At 39.7% G+C, this 22,847-nt stretch overlaps 2 protein-coding genes across 12 annotated transcripts in view; one reads left to right on the plus strand and one right to left on the minus strand.

Moving 5' to 3' along the window:
• Window positions 1–4,067: 4,067 nt before the first annotated feature.
• On the minus strand, window positions 4,068–8,105 carry LOC139630060 (inhibin beta B chain). Its single transcript, XM_071493133.1, has 2 exons — window positions 7,736–8,105; window positions 4,068–7,302 (listed from the first exon to the last, which is right to left on the minus strand). Exons 1-2 carry the CDS (start codon window positions 8,103–8,105, stop codon window positions 6,521–6,523), a joined length of 1,152 nt encoding a protein of 383 aa, XP_071349234.1. The 3' UTR covers window positions 4,068–6,520.
• Window positions 8,106–8,200: 95 nt separating this feature from the next.
• The window catches only part of LOC139630058 (R3H domain-containing protein 2), a 55,795-nt gene continuing 41,148 nt past the window's right edge, over window positions 8,201–22,847 (plus strand). For 10 of the 11 annotated variants that reach the window (XM_071493129.1, XM_071493121.1, XM_071493131.1 and 7 more), the window contains exons 1-2: window positions 10,108–10,403; window positions 10,767–10,819. The gene's annotated coding sequence lies outside the window, so the exon portion shown is untranslated. Of the gene's footprint in view, window positions 8,337–10,107; window positions 10,404–10,766; window positions 10,820–22,847 lie in introns of those variants that run through there. The other variant, XM_071493122.1, reaches the window with a different exon arrangement.

The following is a 22,847-nucleotide window of genomic DNA, read 5'->3' on the forward strand; positions in this document are numbered from 1 at the left end:
CACATAGAGATATAACGGGTAACTGGGTCTGTTGTAATGGGATCATCCAGTGGATTTAAAAGTAATTTGAAGCACTTTGTACACTAGAGCAGGAATGCAGGCAGCATAACAGATCCAGGCCTTTTCAAATTGTTCTCAGGATATGACTGGGTTTTGTCTTTTGTCCATTATTTACATTTTGAAATGACAAAAGCATAGTGTGGCACTTAACTGATTAGTTGGTCTAACTGAATACAAGTATATAATAAGATTAGTATAATATCTATCATATAATATGCTTTATATTCTGTGCTTTTACAGGCTGGATTCCTACAGGACATGAGATCACTGACTGATTTAAGTTAAGTTTTAACATTGTCCTTTAGTTGAATAAAATGAATAGTGAAAGTAAATAACACCATTAACTATCTGACGCATGAGACTGACATAGAGATATCTCAGTGGAGATATGCCAGCAGTCAGCTGTACTTCACACTTGTTTGGTTACAGTACATTGTACCAGTTCACTCATTTGGTTAGCCTACATTTAGATTGCTAAATTGAATAATTGATCAGTCCTCAGCTTAGGGATTGAATTTTACCGAGTCAACAGCGAGTCTGATGGTGCTTCTACAATCAGAGCCAGACTCACTTTTCAAGCATTTTTGCAATATGCTGTGCACATGAATAGTACAAACATATAAATTCATATCCCTGAGCATATATCATACAATGATTAATACATGACAAATAATCATTACCACATATACATGTTTGCACACTATTAAAAACATCCAACATAACACTGTTGTTTACTGTTTACCTGAAGACCTCTGGGAGAAAGGAGAGTGTGAGAGCTGTTTTTTCCCAGGTTGTCCGGTCATGACACTCCAGGGGATGAGTTTGACTGACACCTTAACCCTCCCTAGGGGATTTATGGGATTGTGAGCGGAGTGAAGGATTAGGGTTTTAGTGGCGCACAGCAAACAGTGGGTCTGTGGGTCAGTGTGTCAGTATATCAGTGAGTCAGTAGGCTTTTATTTTTCCCAGAGTAGGTCAGCTATTTACTTTCCATGAGCAGAGCCAATGCAATTACTTCCTAGTGTCAAAGAGTACTCACCTGCTCCAATGTTAACACTGCACTGTCCTCATCCTCATACTCTAAAACCATCACACGTGCAGCCACACACTCAGCCTTCACCCATGTTCTTCACCCAACATAAACAAAAGGTCTCTTTTCTTGTTGGAAATTGAATGAAAGGGCTCTGTGCTGGCATTTTTTTTGGCCACGTGATTATTTAACTGTTTATTACTTTGTTCCCAATCAGATTCTGTGGCTCACTTACCATACCATGCCACCATTCACTTACTTATTTAGAAGTTTAGATGACAGTGAAATGACTGTGAAAATGCTTTTTAAAATGCTTTCAAGCAGGAACAACATGTTGTTTTAAGGGTCAGTTCAACCAAATTAGTCATCCCTTTAGTAGTCATAAGATTTAAGGTATCCTCCTGAATCATTTGTAGCCACCCAAAGATAATGGATGTAATTGGAAATTTTCTTGTGTCTTTCCAAGCAATGAAACGTGTTTTTTTCAAATCTTAAGATCAATGTCACTCATAAAATCACTTTTATGAGTGATTGTTTCTGGAAAGACACCTTGCATTTTGCTGGAATTTTCATGTCATCTTTATTAATGCTTCTAGCACCACAAAAACAAATTCCACTTTCCCTCTGTTGAAGTGGTGACAGAAAAGGAGGATATCACAAAAAACAGGTATCCACATATCCTGTCCATCAGAACAGCTTGTACCATTCCAAAGGATTTGCTAAACTGCAGTTAAGACACGTGTCCTTCATAAGCCAATGACACAATCTACTGTGTGGTGGTTACTTCAATTATTGGTCCTCATTCATATTACCCTGGCACTTGGTTTGCTCATTTCCACTGAAGCCTTACAACTCACACTATAAAAGCAGCTGTCATGGAATTTATTGAAGTGTTATACAATGTTGGCCATTTTTTCTGACAATGGCTGCTCAAACACGCCACTAACAAATTGTTTCCTGTGAGGCTAGGAGGAGGAATCTGTATGCTGTGACGAACCCAACAGCCTCCGCTTAGGGTGAAAATTCAAATTGGAATAAAATAAGGGTGCGTTGTATCTAGCGGTCTGTTCTAAAGTAATTTATTATTTACTATACTTTTAGAAGTTATACAGGAAGTACTTGTAAGCTATTTGCTAATGTGCAGTTAGCTTCTGTTTTGCGCCTTACTTGTTGCTTGGTAACTACTCAGGATTTTATGTACTGTGTAGTCAAGAATTAGCAGTCCTTTTAGACTCATCGTACCCCATTAGAAAAGCAAAGTTCAAATTCACACTTTTGGAACAGTTCACCAACACCCCAGAAGGGGGTGCCTAGTTCCTAGATTTCATCAAAACTGATGGCATCAACCGTGTTATCTTTCTCATCAGGAATGGATGAGTAGAGACGACTATGTCTGATTTATATCTGCACCCATGTACAGATACTTTATTAAACCATGTCTAGTGGTGGAGGTAGACTCAGTTATATTGGCACGTCTTGTAATATTGTGTGGTGGGCGTGTCTGGTACTAATGAATGAATGTATTTTGCAATGGGTCTGGTGGGTGTGTCTTGCTGGCCAAAAATCTGAAGATGCACTAAAACTATTTCAGCAGTGATGTGGAACCAAGCTTGCTCATGAGCAGTTACTTACCCCACACTAACTATTTCAGTGTTGACTTTTCTCTCTAAAGTTATCACATTTCATATAATAGTTCAAACTCTTGTATAATAATTTGAATTGTTATAGTCTAATACAGGTGTGATGTATTAGGCACTGGTAGGTCTCCTCATATTATTTGCCCAGTAGTCTTTAACAGATGTTATGAAGGTGTTATGCATTTTCAGCTGACTGGTTTCTAGAATACCACATTATACACCTTGCACCTACCTGGCCAGATGCAAGATGCTGGACAAATACTTGAGGTATGGCTCAATGTGAATTTCTGCACTATTGATTCTGAATGCCCCTTTCGTGGACAAATAAAAGTATCTTTGCAGGGTTTGTTGTTAAACATCATCTACTAATTTTATGAGTTGCTGATAAAACACCTGCTTCAGACCAATCTGAATAGGGTTAGGTGTAACTAACCTAACTACTAACTACTTTGTCATGATTGAGCCTACATACCAGTGACAGTGGTTTGCACCTTGGGAGTCTATTTGGGTTTGTTATTAGTATTTCTAAGTATGAGAGTATCCAATAAAAGGAATAATCACAGTGGGCCACATGTAAGTGCTGAGTTATTAAGGATGAAGTTGACAGTTTAGACCAGTACTTTGGGCAGTATAAACAGTCAAATATACATAATCTTAAAAAAACATTTTTCGTGCCAGACTACCCTCACTGATTATAGTCCATTTTGGATGATGAAACATCAGCACCACTGTTGGCTGTACAGGGGGAGTTGGCAGATGTTGGCAGAAAGGAACATTATGTTATGACTGACTGTTTTTGACAGTGCAAGTCAATGATTTTTGTAATTGATATGATTTTAAAACATGGAAGAGGGGTTTATTGTATTGTGTATATTTTGAGTGTTGTATATTTCGCTTCAATATGGGAATCAAATATCAAAGGTATCAAGGGTGCAGTTAAAAAATCAGAATAGAGCATAGAAATCTTTACAGGTCAGTGTATGATTGTGGTGCACCATCAAATGGTGTGTGGTTGTGCGGTAATATATTGATACAATAGAAAATATAGCAGGATTTTTATGGTTCATAAGATAGTGACCAGGGCCAAATGCTAATGCATGATGTGAAAATGATATCATGCCAAGGGAATGTGACAACTGTTTACACACCAAACACAGACGGTCCATAAAGCCACTTCTACTGTTTGTATGAGCAAATACGACCTTTGCCTTACAGACAGTACCAATGTGATTACACGACAGGCACCTTGTTTCTCCTGCTGGGTAAAATTGGAAAATTAATGGCTGTGTGTTCACATGCAAAAAGACATGTCATTATGGCTAAGAGGAGAGACGCAATGATTTAAAATATTATCTATTTATTAAAAATATACTTCAGCTGTAATCATATAATTTCAGCACATTGAAACAAATGTGTTACACTCAGTTGCTATACAAATAATTCATTATGCATAAAAGATGATATAAAAAATCTGTTAATTTCCACCACTTACAGTATACAGAGATTGCTGCATCATCTGTGTGTTCTGCAAGTTCATAAAATACCACACATTTAAACACAACTAGAGCTTAAGACAATAAGCTGACTGACATTTGCTCTCAGTGGACCTATTTACATTTTAGGTAAAACCCACATGAGTTTTAAGTAAGATATTCTTCAAGCAGAATTTGCTCTAAAAATACAGTAGGGTGATAAAGTGCTTTGCAAGTTAGGGTACGATGGCACCTCAATGTCACATTAAGTCCTGGGACAGGAAGTGCTTACAAGATAAAAACAAACAATAAACTCAAGCATTCAATTTCTTTTTTACACAAGCTTGAGCTCTAAAGCATAAACACCAATGAAGCTTCAGAGGCAACAGAGAGAGGTGAAACAAGTTTGTAGAATATTTGGTCAGAAATGTCATGGCAGTACAGTACAGAACCTTAAACCAGACAGTTTGCTAATACAGTAAGGACAAAGCCATCAAAGATCATTCAGAAACCAGAGAAGATCTCGCAAACTGAGGTGGAAAAGGACTATAGATGAATTTGGTGCTAGCAGTGTAACACTTTAATTATTAGTTGGTATACAAGAAATTATTGTATTATGTAATTTTTCCTGACACAAAATTATAGTCATATACTGACAGATGTCAACATCAACACCACCTTAAATCTAGTGAGATTAGTATTGATGCAGGCATTTTTAAATATAAACTTCACTTTGTAATTTTCCTGGTATTGACATACCACTGTACATACTCAGAACAATTGGGGTAAATTCCCCCAAAATGATTATTAGATTACCTTTAGCTGGAAAGCATCTAATTTTACATCAGCCCAGAAAACTTTAGACTTTGAAAGATATAAATGCCAACGTGCAACAGCACATGCTCGTTGACCCAACTGCCTCACAGACCTTCACATTACCTGACACTGAAGCAATAGCTAAATGTTTGCTCACGCTGCTGAAAAATGACCCTGAGTTCATATGCTGTCAAAGTCACAGTTACCCAACTGATTAGCCGACTTGTGTAAATAATACAGTGGAGATGCTGATTAAACATATTTCCACTTGCATGTAGCATCGACTGCTGTCAGACAGAGAACAGGGCAGATTTTGGCTGTTCAAGCTGGTTCAGTTCCTTTAAGAAAAATTTAAATATATCAGAATACAAGCACAAAATAAGCACTTTGACACAGGTCCACATAAAAAGACTCTATTAGTCAGTAAAGGAAAAAAGTGATATACTTAAACTTAAGGTCAAGTATTAACAGATAATCTTTAGTATTTAGCCCTCTTTTAGCCAAAATGACTTGATGCTCATTGTCCAAGTTGCACTTTGTCATTGTGAGTTAAGGAAGAAGGCACACTTTGAATCAAGGATCTCTTCCATTGTCTTCAAAGCCTTGCTTTGAAATGGCAGCGATTAAGTAGACCAACAAATAAAACTGTTCTGTAAAATAAAGTATTTAGTATTTATTTAAGTTTTTCTATGTATTGCATGTGGACACTGTGACTATAACATACATAGATAATGTGTCTTGAAAGAGTTAAAAGTGACTAAAAGTCACTTCTGTTCGCAATTTCCTGAGATCCGTGTGACATTTTACTGCATCTTTGAACTGAATCCCAGCAGCAACAGCGGAAAACAAAATAAATAAACAAAAAATGAAAAGAGATGTACACTACAGTAAAGGCATCATATTAGTCTCTCGGTTTATGGTGTGACCTCCATAAACAATTTCTTTAATGTAAGTGGGATGACAGTCAGCCCTGGCCTGATCTACATGTCACCACTGTAAAACGTTTTACATTAATACCACACCTTTTCTTATCTGTGTTGAGTCTGCCATGTGTTAATGTTGCTTAATTTAATAATTTATGCCGCTGATATATGGATGAAGAAATGTGTCTGAATTAAGTGTATAAACATATTCACTCATCTGGTTCTAGGCAATGAAATTGTGTTCAAAATGGAATGAGTGAAGATGAATCTTTCTCTCTGCAGCCTACTCTTTACTGCATATTACAAGACTTTAAAATTAAATGAAAATTGTTTATGAGTGATGAATCCTATAATTTCTTGAAAAATAATTAAAAATCAAGCAGTTTAATTTTGGAAATGGTCTAACTTTGCATTAAAATATGCTGGGGTGTCCTGCTAATGGCTACTCCTACTATATTCTCTTTTTCACTCTGCCTGTTATGTCCGCAGTGTAATCTTGATTTTGAAAGTGTTTGTGACATTATAGTCATCTTTTATGTGTGTGTAAACTACAAAAATGGCATGTCTTTAACACTTTGTCCTTTATGTACATCCACAGGACTCCACTATCATGTCAGGAACATCCATTTTGACAATACTGTGCTGAGAGTCAAAGAAGACCATGGAGAGTGGCCGGCGCTCAGTGGGAACACAACATGAAGTTGTAGCTGTGTTGATGCCGTTGATTTTCAGCTGGCTGAAGACAGTGGCATGGAATGAGGATGCTATTCCTGGGGAGCCAGACAGATGTTGGGGGCACTGACCTATGCAGTAGTTCATGTGGTAGCCTTCTGGTGCAATGATCCACTCATCCCACTGTATATCCTTGAACTTGATGTAGAAGTCTCTCTTGCAGCACACGGTTACATCGTCACCACAACGCAATGAACGCTTCCTGAGTAAGTGTTTGGAGCGGTCATCACGGAGACGCACCTGGGCCACCAGGAAGGGCTGGTAGGGGGTCTCAGCAGAGGCATCTAGGGAGCAAAGGTTCTTCCCATCTTCATCGCAGCTTACCTCCAGCCGCAGCCGGCGTTGGCCACCGTCAAGGAACGCCTGCAGGGTGCGGGTGATGGGGAAGGTGTGCCAGTTACTCTCCTGGACTTCCAACATCTTTTCTATCACCAGGGTGCGGTTAGTGCCAGACACCCCATCATCTGCAGAAATGAAGACTCTGGCAGAGAGGCGGGAGTCCCGGTGAGGGTCATCAGAGGAGCGGGCATAGATCCACAGAGAGGACTGGAGGACCTGAATACTCTGGCCACGTTCCTGCAAAAACTGGAAGGTAAGGCTGAGACTGGCCTCATCACCATTCCCTGTCGCACCTACAGATGAATGACAATTTAAAAACAGCAGACTGTTAGTATTTCGGACACTCTAGAGGGAAAAATCATTTAAACCATGCTTGTAAAGTTGCAGATTAATGTACAAATAAAGGACAAGCCGATCTATTTTCACTCATTTAAACGTTTTACCACGATATGGTTGCCACTAAATATAAACTCAAGCCCTGGAGACATATTATACTTAGGGTTAAATCTAACAATTAGTGACATACTGTAATACCGTAAACTTTCATCACACTGTATGGAACACTAGAAGAACCTACTATAGTTACACAGGAAATGGAAACCAATGACCTAATTTGTGCGCATTTTGAGCACCTGAAGCGCACACAAAATGCTCTCATGTGGCGTTTTAGTGACATACACTGGAAAAAAACAGCTTTACATTATAAAAGTTGGATACAAAACTTACTTATATCTGCAAAGCTCACTATTTCATAGCCTTGATCTTTGGTAGGTACATTGTTTTCAAGCTCAAGAGTACCATCCTGTCTGACGCGCCCCGAGTGCAGTTTGCGCAGCGCAGTGAGGAGCGCCGCTCGGGGCACCATGTGAGTTATGTTTGGTCTCTCTTTCAGGTGCAGCTTCTCCAAAATCTGCTGCTTGGCGATCTCTATCATCAGCCTTTCCTCTGCATCTTTCTCCATTGCCGGTAAGCCACACGACGCGCAGCCCGGGGAGCCACTGACCCAGAGACCCTTCAGTAGCAAGGATGCCAAAAACAGAAGTGATGAGAATAAAAAAGACGGCGTCATCCTTGGCCCTGAAGTAAATAAATGCATATTTGTGCTCGACTTGAGTCAAAAAAAAAAAAAAAACGAATGAAAAAATCTTCAAATTCTTTTCCCTGAGTTGTTCTTTGGAAGTCACAGGTTTTCCAAATGCTGTCAAAGGTCCTTGTTGGCAGCTGGACACCGCGAAGACAGGAGCTGAGAGAAAGGAGTGGTGTTTCACCCTCCTGAAGTTGAAGATATCATCTGGGGTAATCCACCAAAAGTGGTGACACGTTGGAGGTATGCACCAATGAGCGCATCGGGGCAACCGGGGAAATTACTGGCAAAGCATCTGTCTGTCCTGCTCTCTAACAACACACACACACACACACACACACACACACACACACACACACGCACACACACACATACACACACACGTAGGCTTGTGACTCACAATCACCGACTAAGAGAGAGGACGTCTCGTGGCTCACGGACAAAACCTTATGTCAGTGTGACACACCTGGACACTTGCAATGAAATCGTACAGCCTAAATAAAAGTTTTTATACATTCTAGCTTGATATAATAAGGTCGTCACCTTCTTTATCACAACAGGTAATTTCTGCGGTGACGGAGCGAGAAACGTAGCCTTACATCACCCTTCCCGATCAAAGTTGAAATCCAGTGCCCTTTAACCCAGTTACTGGATCTGCCAGCGTCATTCCCCCCAAACAATTAAACTGTAGTTCAAGATGTGCGAAAGTGCTGGAGGGTATGAGGCGGAGACCAAAACTAGGTATTTGAAACACGTTCCGTCCTGTTCCGTGTGTGTGTGTGTGTGTGTGTGTGTGTGTGTGTGAGTAAGAGAGAGAGGAGAAGAAGAAGAGGGATGACTGTGATGCCTTAGTCTAATCCATGCGAGCCTTGTGTGTTTTATTCATAAAATAAAATCAACCAGTTCAAAGAAATTGCATCTTTTAATTGGGCTTTAATGCACCCTTTTAGCATGGTGATCCTGCTGAATGGCATTGTTGCTCTCTATATATGATATGGACCCCCAGCACACACGCTGACTTCATTCATAACAATGCTGTGAAGTCTTCTGTAGACATCTAGTTAGTTTGTAGGACGTTTAGAGAAAGCCACTGTTTCATCAAAACGTATAATATATTATATGTTATATCATTGGTATGTTTTTCCCTCGTTGTTTTTTAGCGTTAGGGTTAAATTAGAAGTACAACATAAGGCCTTACCATTGACACTGAAGTACTTGCCTGCCGACATGTGGGGACTTTGAGGAACTACAACAAATTTTACTGTACAGGCTGGTGTTGCCAATGTGTAAAATACAAGCCTGCAAATTAAAAGTCTAGAAAACTTTTTATTTCACCCGCCTAAACATGAACACAGCCTACATTATTTCCTAAGGAAGACGGACAAAAGGTTACAAGTCAATCATTTAATTTTAGACTGATAATGTTAATATGTATATTTTAGATAGAGTTGACCTGGTATGGAAGATAATCAGTGGTGGAAGAAATACTCAGATCTTTTACTGGGGTCGAAGTACTAATAGGACAATGTTAAGATAGTTGCTCACAACATACTATGGTACAAGTCATTTTCAATCGAAAAATAAAATACTGTTGTTGTAGAACAAGTTACAGTGAATCATTCTTATTAGTTCACAGTGACCTCCCGTAAATCCCAGCATGGGTTTGTGTACAAAGTAGTATACAACTCCATCCTAGTAGGTTTAACTGATATGAATACATCGTATAAGTAAAGTTAGTACCCTGCCTAGAAAATGTACATAAGTGCACTTAGCTTACTTTCCACTACTGGAGATATCTCAATAATAAAAGTGTCCAGTTCATAATGTGATTAACCTTGATTGCTTTCCGTACCAATCACAGTAAAGAAAGTAAAAAAAAAACAAAAAAAAAAAAAACACCTTAGTGAAGTGGCATACCGTACGTTCACAGAGAAAACATTTTGACATTCAGTAACATTTGACGGTGTATAAGTTTACAGTATCCTGAACGTCTCCCTGCGACTGTGAAGTACGCCGCTGACGTATGCTGTCGGCGAGGGGGGAAAAAAGTGACGCTGACACACTCACACAAGCCGGAGCCGAGAAGGGGGAATAGCGTTTTGTTTCTTTTTTCTTTAATTTGTGTCCTTTTATTCTTTGGTGTTTTGTTGTTATTTCGCTGTATTGCTCTAATAGATCTGACTGCCTTGCTCTTCAGCGCTTGCTCTCAATCGTTAACGTTCATGCCGCTCTCCCCTCAAGCGGCGCTATTTTGACAGTCGGGGTCGCAGTGAACCAACTCAAGCTAGCAGCACCATTATATTAGCATCGGTAAGTCATTCGGAAAGCTAGCTGACCGCTCTTGCTAGCACCTGTTATTTTGAGACTTGACAGTGCGGGTAGAGATTTCTAACAAGGTTCTCCCCACTGTAAATATATGCTACTTTGTTGGCTAGCCAGTTGTAGTATGAACGCTGGGTTTTGTTGATGTTGGGTAGCAAGCGTACACTGAAAAGAAAAGGCTAGCTAGCGTGCTAACATTAGCTAGGCTAGGTGCTTTAGGTGGCTAATTATACTCGCCGGAGGAAGCAAGCTAAAGCTGTGAGCTAGCTATTGTTAGCGTGTGGGCAAGCTAATATTTTCAGTTAACTGCACAGCCAAGGCTTTGACCATACTGCCATCTGTTCTCTACAGACACAACTTGAAGGATTCTACACACGGAGTCGAGACGTGAAGCCAGCGAAACGGTGAGCTGAACCCCTGAGATGATTTGAGATTATTTGAAATCGACGAGCCATGATTTTTAGTTAGATATGTAACGTAACGTTAAAGCACCATCTTTAAAGTCCGCGTTCTCCGTGCCTGACTTGAGATGGCCATGTTAACATTGTATCCCCCTTAACGGAGAGACGGCACCGAAACTTGGTGAATGAATGCATGACTGAATTGATCGGGAATGAAGTGATCAATTATTTGGTTGTATCTGAATGAAGCCACTGGAAATTGTTTGTAGTTGTTCATTGCAATCGTACTTAAAGCCCCGCTTAGCCGGTGACAACAAGGTGATATAGTAGCTATGTTTGTCCACTGATGGTCAGAAACGGTAGCAAACAAACTGTAGATTTAACAACTAAGTAACCGGAAGTTACAGATCCTCAGTTTGACTCAATGATGGAATGATAGTGGGGTATGCAGCTGGTCTAAGTGATCTGACTTGGAAAAAAATGTCTAAAATCAAATACTCAACACTCCTAGGCTTTGTTTGTTGAACTGTGACGTTGAAGTTTATATTGTTTTTAATTCATTTCTAAGTTTCTAAGGTAATATCTATCTTGTTAGGCCTTTGTTCAATGACATATACTTTTTTCTTCTGTAATTCTATAGAAGGATTAAAGAGGAACAAGCATTTCACTCATTCTGTGTTTCGAGCCATAGTGAGTAAACTGATTTGAATGAAGAGGATTCACTTACAAAATAGGGTTTTGTCTGGAAATATTTTTACAACTGTGTCTTGGCTTTAATGCTACTTTTTAACACTTGATGTGAAAATGACAGCACAGGCTGACAAGACTGTGATTCAAACATCTGCTCTGGGAAAACATGCATGTGTGTCTGAAAACATAAATATTCATATCAATTTGCACTGATCAGTCATGTGATGCTGAGAATTGTCAAATGGCAGGCATGGACTGCCAACATAGTCATGTTTCATGTTGAGATTGTCTTGAGAATATCACAATTTCTCTGTTCCTTTATAAACTGTTTTGAGTAAGATCAAGTCCAGGTTGCTCCTACAATTTCAGGTTTAAAGCATTGGTATACTTAATGATTCTTGTTGTACCAGATGTGGCCCTATTACAGCTATTTTCTCCGCATTTGTAAATTGAGCACTGGTCTTTCCTAAAGAATACTGAGTCCAGTTACTGGTGTAAGGGCAGTATCATTGAGAAAAGGTTTATCTGTTGTAAGATCAGATGGAGGTGAGTCATTGAATCAACAGTCTTCTGTTGCTAAGGCCGGCAATGAGAAAGATGGAGTATCCTGCCTCATTGTCAAAAGCCCCCCCCCACTGCAACTTTCCATCTTTATAATGTAGAATGTATCTAATTGTAAAATATCAATAAATTGTTAGGCTGATTTATTACAACTAGGTGAACAAGTGAAAGAATTGAGATTTCATAAGGGCCTTGATGCATTTGTTTGGTTTGCAGGATGCATGACTATTAACAATTCTTTATTCATACACCAGTAGGACATGTGATTTTATGTGTTAACCTACTTGCCTTTACTGTATTCACGTGCTATGATCAAATATTTATACAAGCCAAGATGGTCAAAGCGCTTAAATCCTGTGTTTAGACATGTAATTTAAATAGGCAGCTATTATCCAATAAGATATGGTCTCTGCATTTATTTGTCAGCCAGGTATCCATATCTGCTTCTGTTTCTGAATCTCTGTTTGCAGTAGCAGAAGCAGAAGAGTGGCTTTTTCTAGAGAGATTTGAAGAGCTATTTATAGATCTCTGCCAGAGCACCAAGCGTGGTGCTGTTGCTGCTGCTCCTGTCTCTCTCTTCTCTTAACCACTCCTGTTTCTCTGTATCTCTCCATCTTTATTTTGTTCCCTTTTTCCTGTTCTCTTTGTTTTATTACCTATTTTTCTCTTGATGTTTCCACTTCTTAATCCTCAGTTTCCATATCTATCCTTCAATACTTGCTCTGATGTCAATTATTTATCAGAGCAGAAGGGAGGTGACTGGTTGCATTGCTGGGGGCTTTTCACATGATACTTCAAAAGAAAAGAAAACAGAGAATTCGTCACATTATAATTTATTATTAGATTGTAGGATCCAAGCAGGGTTAACAAAGCATCTGTTTTGTTATTTATTTTAAGGTTGATTTATTAATACATTTAGAATGAATTTCTATTGACTTAATGTAAGTGTAGCTTTATTTATTAAAATATTTAAGCCAAAATAGCCCTCATTCAACCCATGCTGAATCATAAATTAATAAGAAAGCGGTTATGTCTGTACAATGTCATGTGTTCTTAGTGAAGACCTGTTTTTGGCTGTTTGTACTTTCTTACTTGTGTACTTACTGCAGTGTAAATAACCATTTCCCAGTGTTTTCCTAATAGGGTACCCTCAGTTATATGCTGTATGTAGCAACTGCAGCACATTGTCAGGTAATCGTGTTCGTGAACGGTTTATCTGTGATATCTCTGGCTGTTGATCCTTGCTCAACTCCTCCCCTTTCTCCTTCCTTCTTAATAAGCCTTTTGCTGTCTTGTGTTACTGTCCTGTGAAAGAGGCTACCTGGCTACAAATGCAGGAGAAGCTGTTGGACATGGATTGAGGCATTAGGTGGTATTAGTGCTTGCCATCCCCCTTATCCAGTCATGTGGTCAACCTGAAACAAACCTTTATCCAGGGCCATGCTAGGATCGTAGAGTCATTGGTTGGTTTCTCATCTTCACATTGCTAAGTAAGTATAGAGGGTCAATTGTGTGCTGAGGGTCCATCCATTCATCCATTTTCTGTACCTGTATGTCGTGCATGATCCACACGTCATCATCTTGCTGTGAGGTAACAGTGCTCGTCACTAAGCCACAATGCTGCTCCTGTGCCGAAAATAAATAGTTTTAAGTGAAATATGCTGGACATGAATAAACATTACATTTTTTGCATCACAGTGTATTGTGGCAATGCATAATTATTAGTCCAATCACATCAACTTGTATGTTGTGTACTTTTTACTTAATTCCTTACCTAAGAGCCAACAGTGGTTTTCCATGAAGTATCTTTTTCCAATTCTAATGCTAGGACTGAGTCACATATGTCTTGATACTTTCATACATCAGCAGCATGTTTCTCCATGTCCACAGAAGATGAAGTCGCCTGACAAGAGAAATAGTTGGAGCACAGTTGCCATGATTGTGGAAAAAATTATACATTTCCAGAGCCTCGACCAGTGTTGACACTAGGAAATGGTGCAGTGTTATGTTCTGTTGTGAAGTGTCCACCTGTGTAGAGGAGCACCTAAGAAATAGCAGGCCCAGCTGTTGTGATGCATTTTTTACTCTTCAGGTTTGTTTTGGACTTGTACATGGGTTCATCCCTAACTCTGACTGTTGGTCTGGTTACCTTGTGGTTGATTCATCATACTGTGGAGTGTTGACATGGGTAAGTGGTCATCCTGGTTACAGTTGCAACTAAAATATTCACAACTACTGATTGAACTATTAAAGACTAATCTGATCATTGCTTCTTGAATGTAATTTAAAGCTGGAATTCTGCTTAACTAGGCCACACATTTGTCTCTACAAATTTTGCTAAGTGCCCAATAAAGCTTGATCACATGTTGTCAGCTCAACTATGTATGAGACAGACATCCCTGGACTTCAGCCACCTTATGTAGACTTCCCTAATGACATTTTCTTTGATGCTGAACTTTTGACTGCCTATTTTCCACTGCATCTTTCAGCTGCTGTTTGCAGTAAGGAGGCTGCAGGGAGAAGATGCAAATGTTGTCTTGCGGGAGTAAGGTTTTTCTTAGCTAATGAGGTGGTTTCATTATATTCCCCCCACTAGTTTCCCTTCAGAACCTCCTTTTTTATTATTATTTAATTTTGACCATTTCAGCAGTGCTTTGTTTCACCAGCAGCTGTCACTACTTTAAACTCATTCAGTTTATCAGGACACAGGCTACAGATAACAACCTCATACATTCCAATGAAATGGAGAGAGATGAATTGTGATGTGAATGTGCCTGGACTGTGTCCTCTGCCTGTCTGCAGATGGAGGCTTATATCTTTTTGGGGAAAAAAGTTGCAAATCTTAAGTTGTAGTTGTGAAAAGAATAATTCTATATACTGTAACCTCTCATAAGTGACTGTTGTATCAAGTGACAGACTGGCTGATCCAAGCAGCCCTTTAAACTGCTGGGCTTCTTGCGAGCCATGGGTTGGCTGTCATCGCAATTATATTGTTGCACAGAGGCAGAGAGCAAACAAGATATGTAAGAGAGAGAGAGAGAGAATCCAAACGAAAGGGAGGGTTGGATGAGATGGGAGCGGTGCAAACTGTGCGCATGATAGCATAAGAGCAGTAGAGAGAGAGAGGGAGCCAGTCAGCAAGCAAGGCTTTCCGTTTCCCTGTAGTACTTGTGGTTCATTCAGAAAAAGAAAGGGGGCAGTCAAAATAGAGAGTTCTGTCCATTTTATGGGAAACCCATTAAAAAAACAGCGCTGTTGGTATCTACAGACAGGAAGGTAATGGAGCAAGTGTGAAGATGAAGAAAGTAGAATGAGCTAAAGAAAGTGACAGAGCTAAACACCCCAGAATCTCAGCTATTTACATGCTGAAGGAAATGGAATTCATTAATCTGTACGACTTGGCAAGATAAAACTAATATCTGCGTTGGTCCAGAGCTGCTTGTGTTGCTGCTTCTCCTGCGATAATGTGCTTTTATCTGTGACACACCTGATCCGACTTGGCTGGATATTCACAGAGCTGAACGCTAAATACAGTAAGCATGTGCTGTGTGTGGACGTTGTGTGTCTTTGTCAGTGGGTGTTAATAATTTGTAGGTGAGATATAGCTTGTTCACGTACTGTTCACATCTCTTAAGATTTGGTTTGACATGTAGCCATTGCCACTGTTATAACTGCCTCTTATCTTGGCACTTTTCATTGTTGCACTTTGTAAAGTTCCTGCTGCAATGTATTTAATTATGCCTTAGTAGCTGTGGAGAAATCATATAATGGGGCTTGCTGAAAGATAATTTCATATACTACCCATACTGTTTTTACTTATAATTGCAAGTCATCTTATCAGTGTGCTAAAGCTGGAAGGAGAATCAAGATTGGACTTATGAAGATGGATTTTACACATTATAGGCAGTGAGATGCTAATTTGTGATAGTTAAATGGTGTTTATGTGCGTTTGCCTAGTGGTCAGTTTCTATTCCTATGTACAGATACACAAAATATGTTTGGTGAAGCAAATGATGAGGTAATCAGGAATTCCCTTCCTCTGTGTCCTTGTGTGAGAGGAGGGAGGGTGGAGGTGGCCTGGTGGGGGTGGAGAGTCACTAAGAAGTAGGCGTCATCCTGCAACACTGTCATACTGAGGAGGGAGGGTTACAGTAAAAAAGGACAACCTATGCGCTTACATAAGGCATGTGGGAAGTCCTGCATTAAGAGACCCTGCAGTTTATACTCAATGGTCCTCTTAGCTTGAAGATGCAGTAATGGATTATGATTATGACTGTTTATGAATGGATCAGATGTTAGAAACCTTGTTTGATTTCTAAAGGCAATATACTCCTATACCTGCATATGTTAGTGTTTTACCCCTTTATTTGTCAAACACAATATTTTGGAACAAAGAATAGATTGGAGGTGAAAGAGAGGCAGCACAAGTGTAAGAGAAAGCACAACAGCAGAGCCCTCTTGAATAAAAAATCTGTCGCTATAAATAGCAAGCCATCCTCATGGCCTCAGCACTGTTTCGGGTTTAACAGACCTGGCTTTTCCTTCTCCTTCTCCGTTCTGATGGTTATAGCCTTGCAAAATCAGATTCACAATCTTCCACATTGCTTCCGTTTATTCTTCCTTTGTTCCCTTGGCCCAGATCTGTCTTGTGCTGAATATGGACTGTTTATATAATGACTGTGTGTTTGTATACATATGTGTGTATCTTCAGTGTTAAAATAAATTGAGATGGATCAGTGTCCTGAGCAATACACCCTAATTCAACTAGCTTGATGCTGGCTCATAAAATGATGATGATCCCACAATTCTACCCTCTTGTCAATTAGAAATGGAAAAGAGAGAGAAAAACCACAGCAAACCCCAGAGCAGATAGAAGCCACCCATTGGTGTCAGGTTGCTGTAGTTAATGTCATTTTCTTCCTTGTGTCTTTTCGTCTACATGTTAGAATTGGTAAAAACAAGGAAAGCTGAGATAGTGACTGACATAATACAGTCCATCCCCTTGTATTAAGCAGCTGTGTGTGTGCACCCTTGTCTCATGCATATGGCCATTACTTTTGTTGTTTGTTTGTTTGTTTGTTTGTTTGTTTGTTTGTGACTTTGGAGTGCTCCCCAGGTAGTTGGTGTTCCTGCAGCCTCACTCCTGCATACTAATTGCCAATGCGTGGGAAAAAGACTTAGTACGACAGAGAGGAAGCACGAGAGAGAGAGAGATGAAGGGAGGAAAAAAATCAATAGCAACCCCTGGAGTAGCTGCTGTAATTGCCTTTTAGCCAGAAGGCTCACACTTTCTCATGCAGAGCTTTTTAGAAAAAAATCTTCATACATTTTTTGTTTAAATTAACAAATACAGCAGATGAGCAGACTGGGTCAAAACCTAGTATATAATGGAACAGTGTATGTTCAATGTGTGAAACTGAGGATGTAGTAGAAAACTGTTGTGGAACTGCTTTAAACATCTACTTATAAAAGAAAGTAGCTAAAGCCTGTTTGAAAAGTAGCTTAATGTTGCTAGATGATGTAATATGCTTATTGGCATATTTGTGACATCATCATGTTGCATTTAAATTCTGCCTAGTGTCAGCTGGTTTCAGCCCTTTATCTGTTTGCTTCTCTCCTACACTCAGTGCTCACATACAGTATTTTGATACAGCCAAATTCCCAATAAAGCTGTTCATATTTACATGTTTTTCTATTTCTGTATGAAATAGTGACTGAAATGTGGCTAATTAATGCTTTAGTTAGACAGCAGTCACTTCCAAGACATTTCCTAGTGGCTACTCTACACTGCTCAAATGTAGATTTTTTTTTTAACTGCGACATTGTCTGACAAAATTGCCATATACACAAGTTTAGAAACAACAGCTGTGCCATTATTTACTTGCAAAATGTAATCACTCAGAGAGAAAGCTAGAAGAAACAGAATATATTTCTGATTTTTCACTGAAATTATTCCACACAGAGAGAGGTGTACTTTTGACTCTTTCTTATGTTGATAAAGAGGTCTAAAAATGAAAACTATTGTGGCATCATTATAATACCTCTTGATGACGTAATGGAAAATGTTTGCGCCAAATAATTTTCAAAGACCAACAGCCAATGGGAAAAGTCCCACATTTGGCTGATCAGTGGTTCAACGTTATCATAGGCATGGGCGATCTGGCCAGAAGATCGTATGACAGTCTTTTTGGGTAGAATCTCATCTGATCTGAATTGCAAGTACCCCCTAAAGATTTAGCTGACCTCTGAATTGAAGTTGTGATTCATATGTTTCCACCGCTTTGACGCTTGCTGCTATTCTTCGCTGACAATGCTGTCTTCTCTTTTATGAATTGTGTCACAACCAATCAAACTTTATGCTTATCCCATATGGAGTATTCGTTTGGACAGCGCTGTTATTTATTTATTAGGTGCTATACCTCTGCCCCAGCTAGTCCTGCTTTGTATTTCCCAGGCAGGTCTCTCAGGACTGCAGCTGTTGACAGTAGTTCTTGTTTTGCTCAGGTGGAGAACTTGTACCTGTGGTGCTCCGCCAAACTGGCCAAGGCTGCAGAGCAGAACAAGGACTGCCGTTGCCAGCTGCAGTTAGCAGGCTAGCTGTTACAGTTAACAAGAGGCTGGTTATCAGTGTTGGGCTTTTAAAAGGAAACATTTAAATATAACACATCTTTAATCATGTGATCTGTACGATTCATCTGAAAAGTAGATCATCCACGATATAAGAGTCAGATCGCCTACCAACTACCTCATCACACACTCAACCCTATCACTCAGTTGCTTAATGCTTGAAACTTCCATGATTTTGTGTAGAAAGTGTCACCCTACACCCTGTTTTCCCTTCTCTTAGCCTTTTCTCACTATATTTCTCCCCTCAGTTGTATTTTTCCCTGTTTTGCCTTCAACTATCACATTTTTATGAATCTTTCTGTATATTCCCAGACATTCATGATCATTTAATTATATCAGCTTAAAGAGATGAACAGAGGGATCAACTGAGGGAAAGCAAACGGTGTCAGTAAGAGGTTTTTAAAGACAATAGATTGCCTTTGCAAACAGAAGTTGTAAATAAATGATGGAAGAGTTGAGAATGCAGAGGAGGGTGGAGGAGATGCTATACTTACCCAGAACAAGTTTAGGAGTGGTTGTTTCTGATATAATTAGAAGGTTGTGATGATGAATGGGGATCTTGAGAGACAGACCGGCAAGAAAAACTAGAATAAAGGACAGATAAATTACTATCCATGGGCAGGCAGAGGTATTGGGAGTGGTTGGCTTTCACAGGTAAACAGATGGAGTAGCGCAGCGCGACGCTGACCTGCAACCACTGTCAGGTCAGCTACGTGATCTAGTGATTCGCTGCAGTGTGCAGTTTCTCTAATTAACACTACCTCTATGCTGGGGCTGCAGTGCTGCCAATGCAATACACATTCACTCTCTCACACATGCAATGGGTGAGTGGGGTGCAAAGCTTCTAGTGAACTTAACAATTGCAAACAGATTCAAGGTTTTCTTACCATGCATGGTGTATGTTGTGGGAGGCATTTTTATTTGCTGATGGTGAATGATCATAGTAACGGAAATAGTCCTTCCCACTATATGGGGACATACAGTCAACCTCTCAGCTAAGAATATTGTAATATGAGCTCTGCAAATTTTTATTCCAAAGATGTCAAGTAGGTGAACGGTGACTAGATTAGGATCTGCACAGCTGTATTGAGATATAGTGTTTCCTTACTTAGTTGAACTCGTACGTCTGTCAAATGGTTTACTCAGTATGCATATAATTTTGTCTCTGCAGCTCATACAAACAGCAGACCTATCATCAGCCCCCTATTTTTCTATTTTAACACATGGTCATTGTTTGAACATTGCAGTCGCTGGTGTAATGGTAATATAAAGACATATATTATGTCTCTGTGCTGACTGTTTGAATGGATGATTGCAGTCGTTTCTGCCTTAAATACAACCTGTTTTGATGGGTACTAGAGATCTCATCTACTGCAGAATAGAGAGAGATCTTGTTTTGGGTCTGTGTTTTGTTTTCAGAATCTGACCTGTGCATCATGTACATGATTTGAAGGAACTATATTTAGATGGCTATATGCCTGTGGAGAAGCCCTGAAGAAGTTGAAGGGGATGCTGGGTGGTAGTCTGAGCTGACTGTTGGTTGGTTGGATGGTTTTCTGAATGACTGGCATGTTGCCTTTGTGTTGGCTGTTTTGGAGTGCACAAGCCACATTATAAGAGACCAGGCTCTCTGCTGGCGCAACAGAGACAGCCTTGCTGGTTTACTGGCTGGGTGCCTGACTTCCGGGTTAGGCTGGCAGCACTCAAGCGTCCATCACTGTTTTGGCATGGCAGCCCAGCCAGCCAGCTGTTATGAAGTGTGGCTGTGGCAAATGGAGGTGTTTGTGCAGATCATAGAGGGCATTGGTCCATCCAGACACATTGAGCTGGTTGGCAGTATAGTTACAGCTAAAAGCATCTTTTTCATCATGTACATAGTCATTCCTCTCTGTCTCTTAAGGAATGTTCAGACCCAGAATAGCGCTGTGTTTAAAATATATTGCCAAGGGGCTGCATTCTAGTGGGTGTGCTGTAGGGTTGTGCCGATGGACAATGATCTCAGTGGTCAACAGTCATCAGAGCAATTGCTGATAGCTTATGCCTTTGCCAATGTCAAGGCTACATTTGGCTTCCCCATTAATGTAGTAACTTATTTTCATAATTATTTGTAGTGTTAAATTTAATTTGCTGCGCCACAGTTTCACGCCTATAACTGCGTATAACTGATGCTTGCAACCAGATGCGCACACACACTCCGACCAGCTGACTGTCACTGAAGCAATGCCTGTTGTGTCCAGGTACTGTGCTGTGATTAAACAGAGCGGAGATCAATGGATAGACAGGACATGCCACTTAGTTTGTTTGTTTTTTTAAGTCTGCTGCTTTTTAAGGTTGTAAGTATGACTTTTGGACGGTCAGTGAGAGAGGGGGGAGAAAGAGAGAACTGAAAGCCATAAACAGCTGTTTCTACGCGCCTCCCCCTGCTGATTTTGAATTAATATTGTAAATCCTCTGAAATGCTCTAAATGAGTGCTGTTGTCATGTTATTTCATTTAATTTTTTTCTTATTAGTTGCCACCAGCAGGTCATCTATCATACTTGACTATGCCAAAGCATCAGTCATGGGAACTGATTGAACCTGATTTGATTTACAGTCTAAAGTATTGAAGAGTGAGCAATTCATAATGTGACTAATCATTTTAACAGCTTTGAAATGTACATTTCTGTTATAACCGTATGCTTATGAGTTCATGTTGTTGGAGACTCTGGGTTACAGTTCATTAAGTTTTTGTTGTGGAAAACACCCAAGTTTCCCATTCTTTGAAGAAATCTGTGATTTTTCTTTAAGAAAAATCTCTACTTAAATGAGAAACAACTTAGTAATTAGTCATTAAGCAATATACGCCATGACCTATAAGTTTTGCCGTATTTACAAAAGTTAGGAGGAAGATGTTAGAGCTAGATAGCTTTGCCACAACATACAGCCATAGCAGACACTACACATTCAATAAATACAAATGTGTTAAAATGTACATATTGACATCCATGTAAAGTTTGTAGAGCTTTATGTAAATGTAGCTGAAAGAAAAAAATACCAATCACGAACCACCTCAAAACATCATTTTGACCACTCAAACTAAATGCAAAAGTTTTCTGTCCTTACTTGAGGGCTACAATTCTGTGGAAGAGGGATTAAGACACCAGCAACTATAGATAGGAACAGGGTGTGGGAGCAGTGTGACATGATTTTGCCAGGAACGCGAAGCAGCTTGGAACATTGGATTTCCTCCTCACTCCAAGATACTAATCCATCCCACAAGCATCAGCATTCAGATAAGCAGAAAGGTTAAAATTTGTTTAGCTGTATTTGTGGGAATTTGACCACAGGGTCAGTATTCACAGGACATCTGTTCCCTCACAGAATTTATTCAAGTTTGCAGCAACAACTTGAGTGCAGTATGTTACAGATCAGACATACTGACTTTAAACTTGCCAGGAACTCCAGTAGCTTCTTTTATCTTCCTGCAAACTGTTTTTGTTCCCTTCAGTGTTTAAATGATAAAATAATAAAACTTGCGATAATGACAAATTTTACATTGAGGTTGAAACTGTGGCACTGATTTTATAGGCACTCGTGGTACCTTTTTTAAAATTCCTTTGTGTTGTATTGTGCAGCAGAAAGACCAGACTCACCGTATTTGCAATGGAGTATGAAGGAACGGAGAGCAAACAGTAGACTGGGAGTGGAGTGATTATGAAATGCTTTGAGGGGGAGCAGAAGCTGCTGCTGCTCCACTCTGCTCTCAAACTTGATGGGGCAGAATATAACAGATACTGGGTGAGAGAGAGAGACAGTCAGAAAGAGTTTGTAGTAGTTAGTGGCAAACAGTAAGAGACAGAAATGAACATTTAGAAAATAAGTGAAGAGCTCTCATGAAGTTACAGTACAGTGAGTTGAATCGGCTTTCTTTATGATACCTGGGGCCAAGTCATTGGCCTTTCAAAAGTGGTGGGAGCGGCCTGACAGCATGATGAAATATGCATTTTAAGCTAGCGGCATAGCCAGTCAGCTAAAGACCATCAGCTAAACAGGGAGATGGCTTGAGACATTCAGGCTACATCCACACTACTACATTTTCATTTTAAAACAGCATTTTAAAGTGAAAACGATCTCCGTCCAGGCAAGCATTACATAACGCATACATATATGACC

The sequence above is a fragment of the Trachinotus anak genome, unplaced genomic scaffold (assembly GCF_046630095.1).
Source record: "Trachinotus anak isolate AG129_WGS33_773 ecotype Australia unplaced genomic scaffold, CSIRO_AGI_Tana_v1 ptg000013l, whole genome shotgun sequence".
Taxonomy (NCBI): Eukaryota; Metazoa; Chordata; class Actinopteri; order Carangiformes; family Carangidae; genus Trachinotus; species Trachinotus anak.

Coding starts and splice junctions, on each gene's coding strand:
- LOC139630060 (XM_071493133.1), bottom strand. CDS start 8,105: ATGCATTTATTTACTTCAGGGCCAAGGATGACGCCGTCTTTTTTATTC. Junction 7,303..7,735: donor AGTGAGCTTTGCAGATATAA/GTAAGTTTTGTA, acceptor ATTCATCTGTAG/GTGCGACAGGGAATGGTGAT.